Source organism: Squalius cephalus, assembly GCF_949319135.1.
Source record: "Squalius cephalus genome assembly, chromosome: 15".
Lineage (NCBI taxonomy): Eukaryota > Metazoa > Chordata > Actinopteri > Cypriniformes > Leuciscidae > Squalius > Squalius cephalus.
This window is the reverse complement of record NC_137136.1, coordinates 12,084,185-12,095,715: the sequence shown is the minus strand read 5'-3', so window position 1 is coordinate 12,095,715 and position 11,531 is coordinate 12,084,185. Positions and strand designations below refer to the sequence as shown.

At 39.8% G+C, this 11,531-nt stretch overlaps 2 protein-coding genes across 3 annotated transcripts; one reads left to right on the top strand and one right to left on the bottom strand.

Moving 5' to 3' along the window:
- Positions 1–732: 732 nt before the first annotated feature.
- LOC307172663 (uncharacterized protein) lies at positions 733–7,360 on the bottom strand. 2 transcript variants are annotated; one of them, XM_079895208.1, is made up of 4 exons: positions 7,114–7,360; positions 4,178–4,229; positions 1,889–1,978; positions 733–1,748 (listed from the first exon to the last, which is right to left on the bottom strand). In XM_079895208.1, exons 1-4 carry the CDS (start codon positions 7,186–7,188, stop codon positions 1,600–1,602), a joined length of 366 nt encoding a protein of 121 aa, XP_079751334.1. In that variant the 5' UTR covers positions 7,189–7,360; the 3' UTR covers positions 733–1,599. The 2 variants fall into 2 exon arrangements, 1 of the variants encoding a protein (XP_079751334.1); XR_013823742.1 differs by lacking the exon at positions 4,178–4,229 and having other exon boundaries at positions 736–1,748; positions 7,114–7,358.
- Positions 7,361–8,539: 1,179 nt separating this feature from the next.
- Positions 8,540–11,217, top strand: pou3f1 (POU class 3 homeobox 1). The gene has a single exon (XM_079895201.1). It carries the CDS (start codon positions 8,584–8,586, stop codon positions 9,688–9,690), a length of 1,107 nt encoding a protein of 368 aa, XP_079751327.1. The 5' UTR covers positions 8,540–8,583; the 3' UTR covers positions 9,691–11,217.
- The last annotated feature ends 314 nt before the right edge of the window (positions 11,218–11,531 follow it).

The window sequence follows — 11,531 nt, the reverse complement described above, 5'->3', positions numbered from 1 at the left end:
ATCCTAAGTCAGATTCTTAATGTAAGTGTGGCTCAAGTCCGAGTCTCTTCTGACAGAAGGCTGTTGGTATGAGAGATGAGTGTATGTGTGTGTGTTAGGACAGTAAAGAGATAGAGATGTGTTTAGCTCGAGAGTGTAAGAGAGAGATAGAGAGATGCGGCGTGCACTGCCTCCGGCTACCATTATGTCTTCCATTTGTCTGTAGAAGTATGGGTCAATGTGTGTGAGAGGATGTTTGTCTGTTTTCTGTGGTTAGTCGTGTGTGTGTGTGTGTTGGGGGACAGGGGTTGTTCTCATTATCATGTGGTGTGTGTGATTAGCAGGCTAGCTGCTGCAGTAGGCAGACTGCATCGTTTACCATGCTGTCAACACTACAGCCTTCCACCGAGCTCGGCTATTACTCACCATACAACACACACACACCGACATGCTCGCTACATGTGTGGGTGTGCATGACCAAGACAAAATGCAGCAGAACTGCGCGCGAGCATTCATATACATAATTTGCATAGTATCGAACTCAAATCAAATCAGCGCACAGATAATTGAGAGTGATGGCGAAAGAAAAAAAACTTTTTTGCACACATCATGTTGCTGAGATGAATCAACAGCACTAGCCAGATTAACAGATACATCCAGTCAAACCATAAATGCGTACAGTATGAATACAGAGAGAGATTTTGCATAACTACTCTGAACCACACACAAGGACTCTGAAAAGCAAATCAACAAAGCACAGATTGCATTAAAAAAATCGTTTTAATTTCCAGAAAAGGATTGTTAATTATTTGGTGGCAAAATAAGTTTGGTGATTCAGAAGAGCTCAAAAATAAGTGCCGTAATCTGAGATGCATCCTCTTTTTAAAAAAAAGAACACTTTCCCACCCCATAGATGGAAAAGAAAAGAGCGCGCGTGAGAGAGAGAAAGCGCATCTAAAAGAAATGGAGGGATTAGGGCTTTGCAAGAGTTTACTATGCTCATTTTGCACGGGGACCTGCAGGATTATAGATAACAAATGTTAGCAGACCTGCTTGCCGAGAGAAAAGTGCGTCTGTTCGTGCTAAAACAGCAGAGTTGGCTTTTGCAATGCTGTTTAAAGAAGGAAAAGGAGTGCAGAAGAAAAAAAGATAAAGAGGAGTATCGGAGCGGGTGGGAGGAGTGAAAGAAGAGAAACGTCGTAAGCGGAAAAAGGAGGTAGCTTGTAAGTTGCACACTTTGCCAAGACGCAGTCGGGGCGATGTATCACGCGCAGCGATTGTTAATTAATGAAGCGATTAATTGTGTCGACCGGGCGATTGAGGAGATTTTCGGCGAGGTGCAAACCTTAAGCCGATTTAGTTAGTCTACACACAAGAACTGAGTGTGTGTGTGTTACACTTTCCACTCAAGCAAACTAAGCCTTCCTATAAACTCTTCTTGCTAATCATCAGCCATGCATTCCCAGCATGCTCTGGCCTTCTCTCCCTCCCAGTCCATTCCAGGACCTGCAGGGCTGAAATTGCAGTTGGGACCTGGGGGGATTCAGGCTTTGCTATCTTGACTGACCCAAGCGCCAGCTGCTCTCAGACTGGTCAATCCTCAATTAAAAGCAGTCTAATCTAATTCAGTCTGCCCCGGCGAGTGCTTGACCACAGACGACATCGAGACAGGAGCACTTGGCGTCTGGTCGTGACCGCTTTTGGGCTGGAGCTGGTCTGGTCACTCCGCTCTTTGCCATCACCGTCTCCTAGCCGGTCCCAGTACAGAGCTGCCCTCGAAAAAAAACACACACATAAGGTACATATAACCCCGTGGCTACAAGTTCAGCGCGAACATATCGTGGTGATCTCAAAGCATCTGTTGCTAAAGCAGCCTCCCTAACTAGATATCACAGGGTCGAATTCATACCCAAATGCCCCTTGATCCCGTTATTGGCTTCAATGGATTCCTCAGATGTCTCTAAAGCAAGTCGCTCGGTCCTTTCAGGCCCCTTTGAGCCTAATAAAACACAAAAGCGGGAAAAACAGACAGAATGAGTAAACACAGTGGAACTCCACGGAATGACCGAGGGGAACGATTTGGGTTCATTAGGCATGCATTAACATGAATTATTATCTAATTAAAAGGAAGCAAGTCATTAATAAGTTTGGTGAGGGCCTCTAGATGCTCTCTTGAGTGCGCAGTGACATGTGGAACTCTGCGGCGTTGTGCTGGTTACCCTTACTGTGGCTGCCACCAGGGAAGAGACACACTCCAGTGCAACAGACAGTTTACATGAGGAAATCCACAAGGTTCATCAAATCAATCATTAAATATTTAAGTTACTGAATAATGATTAAATTCGGCTACACAAGGTTCTTAGAAGTACTGTTATTTCCCAAGCTGAGTTTGATGACAGAAAGAAAAGAAACAACTGTGGATTTTCTGATAATGTCACTCTACAACTTAGCAGTTAACAGGTGCGGATGTCAATCTCACATCCACAAGTTATAATCACTATACACATATATATTAGGGCTGTGCAATGATTAATTGCCACATGTATATATTTAAGAAATATTTACATGTATATATATTTAAACATAATTTATATCATATATAAATATAAATATTTTATATATAAAAAACCCATTTGTCTTAAATATATACATGCATGTATGTGTATTTTAACCTGTGTATTTGTATATAAAAATAATTATACACAGTGACAGTACACACATATATTATGTAAACACAAACTTTTATTTTGGATGCGATTAATCGTTGCACAGCCCTAATTTATAACATCAATATGTTGGGTTTTTGAAACATGATTAATTTTTAAAACAATAATTGTTGTTAAATAACTATAAAGTCGTTAAATAATGTGATGTGCATCACATCTTTTATCTCTGGATGTGCTTTCAAAGAAGGCAAATTATGTTTGCATATTTTCTCTATCATCATCATCAGCTTTCATCTCCATTAGTCCTGTCAGAAGAAATGATGAAACCCAATCAGCATTAAGCTGTGTATTATTCTAAACATAAATATATATATATAAAAAAATATCATGGTTACACTTTATAGAAACTGTCATGACTACGTCGTCATAAAACATTTTAGAATGTATATTATCTAACCATCAAGTAAACATTCAAGATGGGAATGATCATATACTTTTTAAATATGTGATTGTGAACTACTGATTAGCATTATATGATGTTTGATAATGACTTATTAATGAATTAAAGTGTCATTTAATGAGATGTAAGACTAAAGAGAGGCCACTTATATAATGGAATTTGATTCTTAAGTTCACATTCAACAGTAGTGTATGATTCAGAGGTCAAGTCCTGAAATCTGAAGAACAATTTGATATCAAGCGAAAGTGAACAGAAAATATTTGCTATTGCAATCATCCACCAAGCCTGAACATTAATGTCAGCGGTTGATAAGTGAGCGGATGGGTGTAGTGGCAGCTTGTCCAACATTACAAACCCACTGCATCACAGGGATTGAGGGGAAAGTGACGTTGAGTTGATTGACCATTGTGCAGGCAGACAGTGGAAGAGAGACCCAATGTATTCAGAAGCATGCTTCTAACCCCTTCAGCCCACAAGCTGTTTACCACTCTATCAGCTGCTTACCAAGGGTCTGGCTGCCATCCATATTCAGACGCCACAAATTCCACTGCTTATCTCAAAAAGCCCCCCTCCAAAAGCTCCCTGTTCCCCTCCACACATACATACATACATAAACGCATCTTTATGGAAGCAAGTGGCAAGTGCACACCTGGATGGGGGCAGGATAAAGATCGCCTTGAATTCAAAGCAAAGGATTGAGGCCTTGGCGGACAGAGCGGGCAGCAATACAGGTTACGGTGTGTGAATGTGTGTGAGAAAGAAGAAGAGATTGCAAAGAAAAAGATCTGTATTTTTATCAAATAAAAGCAGATAATTTTAAGGCACTGAAAAAAAAATTAAATCATATAATTATAGATAGATAATAAATACAAAACTATTCATTAGCATTAAATTAAAATGCTAGTGTATTTGAATGGAAGGAAATGGAAAAGAAGAAATGACCAGTGATTTGACAATTAAAGCTACACTGAAGCATTACAAGATGGTCAGCCTTTTGACAATCTTGACAATATTTATTTTAGTTAAAGCATATCTGGCATCCAATACATCCTAATTTCGTTTAAAAACTCACCAGGGCTTTCAAGCAGGGGACCCCTGGGGGTCTGTGAAGGTACTGCAGAGGTCTGAGGAGAAGATATATGAAAATTAATTTTCTAGTAATTATTTAAATTATCATTATGTTTTGGTGAGTTTTAATGAAAGTTATTACAGAATGTTATTGAGAAAATCTAGATTTCTATACTTGGGGGGTCCTGAGTCTCTGCATGGAGGTGTCTGGGTCTATAAAGCACCTGTCTAGGATTGGATACTGTAAGAAATTTGGTGTTTTAAAATATCGTTTAATCTAAAAATGACTAGATTTACTAAATGCACTTCTGAACTTTTATATATTCAAATTCCTCAGAAATGCCGATAATGGATTTTTTTTAATGTGGGTAGCCTGTAATTTATAAATAGGGTTGCCATCCATTAAAAAAAAAGTACCGACAGCGCCTAGAATTAACTGTAAAAAAAAAAAAAAAAAAAAAAAAGGTTAGTCTCTTAGCTGTTTCTCATACACATTATGTTTTAAAAAGGCTTGTTCTCTGGCTGTGAGGGAAGAGTACCCTTCTCTCTTTGCACTGGCCAGTGATTGAAGTTAGGAACTCTCTCCATGGCTAATTGCGCGCCTGTGCTTTCACATGAATATTCATGCTTGCGTCTTCAGGGCCCCGCCTAATTAGCCCAAAGATAAATCGAGAGTTGGAGAGATATAGCCCACACCTTTTACGGAAAGGAAAACATTCCCGTTCCATTCCCTCGGGATGCTTGCGGAATCGCCTGAGTTCATTAACCAAAAAAGAGAGAAAGAGGTACCTGAAAAAGCGCAGAATGCCTCTGTAAATTCGTGGCTACTCAAGAAGCGCGCGTACCCATTACGCATGTCTGTCAAAGCCAACCGGTGAAAACAGAATGAGAGGTGAATCTTTAGTAGATTCTTTAATTAAAACACTCATTTAAGTTTGAGTCGATATGTCAGTATTGTAGCCTATACTGAAGGAGCTTCCTAAAGTTGGGTAGGAATTTTGTATCTATTTTTAAAAGTGTCAAAATGGACTTAATTTTCACTGCAATGGCCTGGCTACCCCTCATTATAGACATCAAAAGAGACATCAAGATTCATCATAATTATTGTCCTTGTTTACGTATTTATTTTTATTATTTATTACGTATAATTTGTTCTGTTATTTTTTTAAATGCTGGAATGAAGATTGCAGCATTGTAACTTTATTTGCTAACTTAGTGATTAAACATTTTTTGAATATTTTAAAAGTGTAGTCTATTGATGCAATCAAGTAAACATGCAGAAATTTGAATTTCTACACAGGCTAATGCTGATACAGCCATTCAAAATAGAAGATAAAGGTCAAAACAATGCAACTTTCTAATATAAACTCTCTAATATGAAATTGTTTTAGCATTTGGCACCCACAGATAACGCCATGTATATTAGCTGTTTTCTGAACTCTTTCTCCCGTGCACTTTTACGGCCTATGGTTAATGGAGGGTTTGACCGATCAGACTCTAATTATATTCAAGTGGAGGGGGTCCCTCGTGCAGATAAAAGCACGTGACTACAGACGCGTGAATCGTGAGAAAAGAAGACTAGAGCCTAGAATCCAATATTTTTGTGAACGAAAGGAGACATTTTGTATGCGAATTAAACTATGTTAATAAAAGGTTGCTCTTATAGAGCCACTTGAATATCAAGTGAATTAATGATGTAATGAAAGCTACTTTTACAGCAAAGCCTATTTTTATAGCCTATTTTAATTCAAGGCTTCCTGGTTATAATAACCTACAGAAAATCAACTTGTAACAGATAAGCAGAGATGAGTAAAACTTTTCTTTTTCTTAAACTTCGAGCTATAAAATTCTGTGAGCAGATTTAGTACATCCTGGATACTCAAAGGCCACGATTGTTCCCTACTGTCTTTCATTGCCATCTTACAAAACAAGGGCTATTATTTGTCTTTTCCTGTATGGCAAATCATTCATCTGCAGGATCAGTGTGATCCTTTCAAACTGCTCTCCATAGCAACCTCGTGCATCCCAGGAAAAATTCACCTCGCTCCACACAAGGCCATATTCTTTGCGAAGGGGAAAAAAAAGAAGCATCTGGGCGCTTTTTGAACCACTTTCTTTCGCTGGCAAACTAAGCGAAGAGTTTGACTGTGCTGCTACTGTGACGCAGCTCTCTGGGCAGAAATGACCGCTCTTTTTATAGACTTCCAAATGAGAGAAACTGTACAGGGAAGCATCCTCGTTAACTGCGGCTAACGGATTGCATTCGGCTATACAGCACGCTTTAGATTAAAATCGTGTCATCTGCTTGCCTGTGGGTCACATGTTCATTCTCGCCCTAAATCATGCACACAAAATATCTTTCATTTGTAATAATATAATGGACGCAGAACCACCGCGTTTTTCATTATGAAAAAACAAAAAACAAACTGTGGTTAAAAAATTACAGTTGTTTAGAAATTACATTCAGACAATATATTCAAACGTAAAGAACGAGAATAGCCTAAACGCTTAAAAGCCACTGGAGAGTTTAAAATATGTGAATTTAAATCATTCTTATCCAAAACACATATTATATTAGTTATGCTTTACTCAAGTTATTAAATTATATAACGTTGTTCTTAAGAAAGTATATGCAGTTTCTTTATATTACAATGCAGGTGTAAACCACTTAAGAATATCGTATAAAAGGAACCTGCATGTTGTTTAATTTGGTATTAAATGCAGTGATGTTGAAGTATCCCTTTCAAATATCCTTTGAAATATCCCTGCGAGTGTTATTGCATATGTGATAAATAAATAAATGGTGGCTTTACATAACCACGCCTTTGACAGAGTGGTGACGAGCACTTGTGACCCTAAGAACATCATTTAGGTTACACTTCCATGAACGCGCGAAGCTTGTGCAGATGGACAGATAGGAAAAGCAGTGTGTAAACTTACCACTGAGAAGCGTTTTGGTTTGACGTCTGAATTCCCCGGCACATTTCCTCGCAAAAGCCTGTGGAAACACCCCATAAAGAGCAAGACAAACACACAAACACGAACGTGAACTAAAAAAAATACACTGAGGTAAATAATTTAAATAGAAGTGATACCAAAAAAATCTTCTAAAAAAGCTGTGGTTTTAGATGGAGTCGAACGTGTGCCTGATTGCGGAGTTTTAGACGACTGGAACAGGAGAGATGTAAGATTTGTTTAAAGCCCCACATTTCCATTTAAGAACGTGATTGTGTTTGCAAAGATCCCTTTCAATCTTCGCATCTCCCCCTCTCTACCCCTCAGCGTCTCCGAGGCTGCTTTGCAATTCATAGAATTGGTAATTTGCTATTGGGACAAAACGTGAAGGGAAAAATAATCAGATCAGCCGGGAAAGGAATACGGAGGAGGCCAGGAGGGAGAAACACTGGATTTCTCTCGAAGTTACTGTTTAGAAAGATGCTTCGAGTGAAGATATTGTCAACACGCCGCAGCTTTGGCTTTGTATGTTTGTAAAAATCTGTTGGCTTAATTTTGAGTTGTATAAGCCAACAACTGAAATTTACTTAGGCTATTTGTAAATGTCAATTTTACTGAAATTTACTCTCAGTAATTTACATCAAATAGGCCTATTTCAAATGCGTACTAGCCTATAAGTTTAATTAAGGTAAATTAAATTAAATTAAATTAAATGGATAGTCTATTTATTTAGCCTACATGGTCGGCGGTAGATTGTTTATGCATTTATGCATAATGATAGAGATTGTCTGATATGTTACAGTTACAGTGTGGGCGGTCTGTATTTCTGTATGTTTTATTAATTCGATACATGGTTCAGTGATGGTGCATAGCCTACTTGAATAGCCTAATGATCATAACTAATTGTGTTATGTGGGTAACACTTAAATAATATTGCTATATAAACATCTTTAATGTATCATACTGATTTTCGTCGTTCTCGTGGGTGGCTCCTGAGATACTTTAGAACACTAATCTACTTGCAAAGAGGAGCGGTACAGTTACTAAAAGAGGCGATGCAAGGCGGGTCATTCTTCCACCCCACCAAAAAGAGTACCACACTCCCCCACGTGGTTATTTGCAAAACAACCCTCAAAGCCCTGTAATTTCCTACGGTTTTGCTGCTCACGCTCTCTTGACTAGTGGGGAGAGGAGAAGAAAAGGAAAAAAAAGAGAAAGCGTCTAGTGAAAGCGGCCAATTGCGAGTAACTGGGATCACGGCGCCCGGCAGCCAACCAAGCGGCCCGCGAGAGGTAATAAGGAAACCTGGTGGGCTGTAGTCGGCGAGGAACCAATGCACGCGCAGGGGAGGCGTGTCTTAGCTCTTCCCTAAGACCTCCCAGAGCAGGTTGTTGCGTTTTGGGCTCTAAAGCTCAAAGATCTCCGAAGTGCTTGTCAGTTTTCTAAGTCGGAGCCATGGCGACAACAGCTCAGTATATTCCGCGGAATAACTCATTGCCTTCGAACCCGCTAATGCATCCGGATTCGGACAGGATGCACCAGGGGACGACCTATAGAGAGGTGCAGAAAATGATGCACCACGAGTACTTACAAGGGCTAGCGACCAACACGGGACATCCGATGAGCCTAACGCACCACCAGTGGCTGCCAACCTCCAACACCGATTGGACCAGCGGCACCCACATCGGACAAGCGGAGCACAACAAAGCCAGCGTGCAGAGCAGAGAAGACCTGGGGAACGGCTACCACAGATCGCACCTGGTCCACCAGCCGACGCAAAACAGCCACCACGGTTCATGGGCACCGACCACAACACACCACTTATCCCCGCTCTCTCCCGCCTCCAATGGTCACCAGTCGCTGGTCTATTCGCAGACGGGCTACACTATGTTAAGCCCACAGCCGTCGCTGCACCACGGCTTGCGGGACCCGCTCCACGACGACGCGGGTAGCCACGACAACCAGATGGAGTCGCCCCAGCAGCCGTTCAGCCACCATCAGGACCACTCGGACGAAGACGCCCCCAGCTCCGACGACCTGGAGCAGTTCGCCAAACAGTTCAAGCAGAGGCGCATCAAACTTGGTTTTACGCAGGCGGACGTGGGCTTAGCGCTGGGCACGCTCTACGGAAACGTCTTTTCCCAGACCACCATCTGTAGATTTGAGGCTCTGCAACTGAGTTTCAAGAACATGTGCAAACTTAAACCTCTGCTTAACAAATGGCTCGAGGAGACAGATTCAAACACTGGCAGCCCCACGAATTTGGACAAGATTGCAGCACAGGGCCGGAAACGAAAGAAGAGGACCTCCATCGAAGTCGGAGTGAAAGGGGCACTGGAAAACCATTTCTTAAAGTGCCCCAAGCCCTCCGCCCACGAAATCACCTCTTTAGCTGGCACTCTGCAGTTGGAAAAAGAGGTTGTGCGTGTGTGGTTTTGCAACAGAAGACAGAAAGAGAAAAGAATGACACCGGTGGGGGTCCCTCATCCATCCATGGAGGACGTATACTCGCAAGCGGAGACACCCCCTCTACACCACACACTACAGAGTCCTGTCCAGTGACTGCTAGCATAAACAGGTCCTTGTTTCAAAATAAACTACAATGGATTTTGTTTATCTCCTTTGTATATCCCAAGACATCAGAGACAGAAAGTTTGGGAAGAGTTCGCTGACAGTGACCGGACAACTTATACGGGACGCCACTAATTCTGAATAACGTGAAAATGCATTAAGTACCGCGTCCGCATCGCGTGCATTTATCAAATCAGTACCAGTGTTTACGAAAATCGTATCGTTTGTGCCACTCTGGAAAAATTCGATTCTTTCACCGCCGAAAAAAGGGAGCTACGAGCCACGAAAAGGGCAATGTCTCCTTGGACAAAGGAGAGAGGACAGTGATTTTGTTAAAGCGATTAACCAGATTAATTATTACAATGATTATCTGTATTATTTGTGTCGTTTACTTTATTTCGAATGTTTTAACGCTAAGATCTTTTTTTCTGTCTAGCGAGTATTTTACTATAATTTCAACAAAGACAGATGAAATTCGTGATGGAAACAACAGGCACTTGGTCAAAACCTTCAATACAAACAAGTGCAGAAACTGTTTACAATGATCATTTCTTTGCACCTGATATCGTCTAAAGATGCAGAGACGTTAAAATGGCAACATGAATACACTGTCTGAAACAATATTTAGTCATTTTTGAGTTCTACATGCTCTCATTTTTTCCCTCTTTGCATGAGGCACTTATAATAATGTTATTTTAATTTCTTTTCATGTTTGTTTTGTTTTGTTTTACACTGTATTTGTTCGAGGTATACGACATTAATGCTTTACTTGTTTACAATTTTCTTTTCCAATTTCGTGTTATTTTGAACCGGCACTCTTTCCTAAGTCTGCTCCAGCGAAACATATTGAGAGTGATGAGTCAAAATGAAAAAGAAAGAAATATCTCAGGTAATTTTCAGTGCCCAAAAATCGTGCTGTACTCTTAGTTCTTCTTGATTATTGGCCAACTCTTGACACTCTCTATGTCAGCTGTGTCCGTTTAGTTTATGTTACTTAAATTTTACATCCTACTCATGAGCTTGGACATGGAGAAAAGTAGTTGTTTTAGTAAATAAGGGATGTGTTTTCGGGACTTCTTTTCAGGATTGGGGTAAAAAAAAAAAAAAAATAGGAGGCTGGTAACGTTTCGTGTCGTTTCTCAAGGTCTGGCATTTTTCATTGGACAGCAGGTGTTCATTTCTGAAATGTTATTTGAACAGTGTGAATATACAACCTTTTCCAAAAAAGTAATAAAAATAAAAATAAATTACAAGAGAAAAGATTTTAAATAAATAGTTGTCAGGATTATTTCCAATATGTAAATATGTCGAATATGTAAACATATGTATTTGTTCTGGGTTCGTTTTGTTTTGTTTTGTTTTGTTTTCTGGGCAGTTTTGTACACTTACTAATTCCAAGAAGATATTTTAATATTTCATTTATGACCATTTATATATCTATATATTTATTTCCTACGTGTGTTTGGAGCTTTTTTTGTTCGGCTCTGTTGATTATGTTGCAGTGGATTACAAATGTTTTGTTTACTACATTGGTTGTATGTTGATTGCGACATGTAGACTGCAAAGTCACGTTTATATTTATGTTATAGTAATATTTTATTACTTACATAAAACATATATACAAGAACACGACTTCTGTCTTTTTTGAAGCACATTTTCACGCCTATCATGGTGATGGGGAACGAAATAAGGTTTCATGAAATCCCTCTCAAGATTCTGTTTGTTGCGATTCAAACCTCAAAAGCGTTCAAGTTGGTTGATGTGTTTAAATCAATGCACGGAATCACGCTTTGATCATATACTTTTTTTGTTAATGCATGATTAAATCAAAA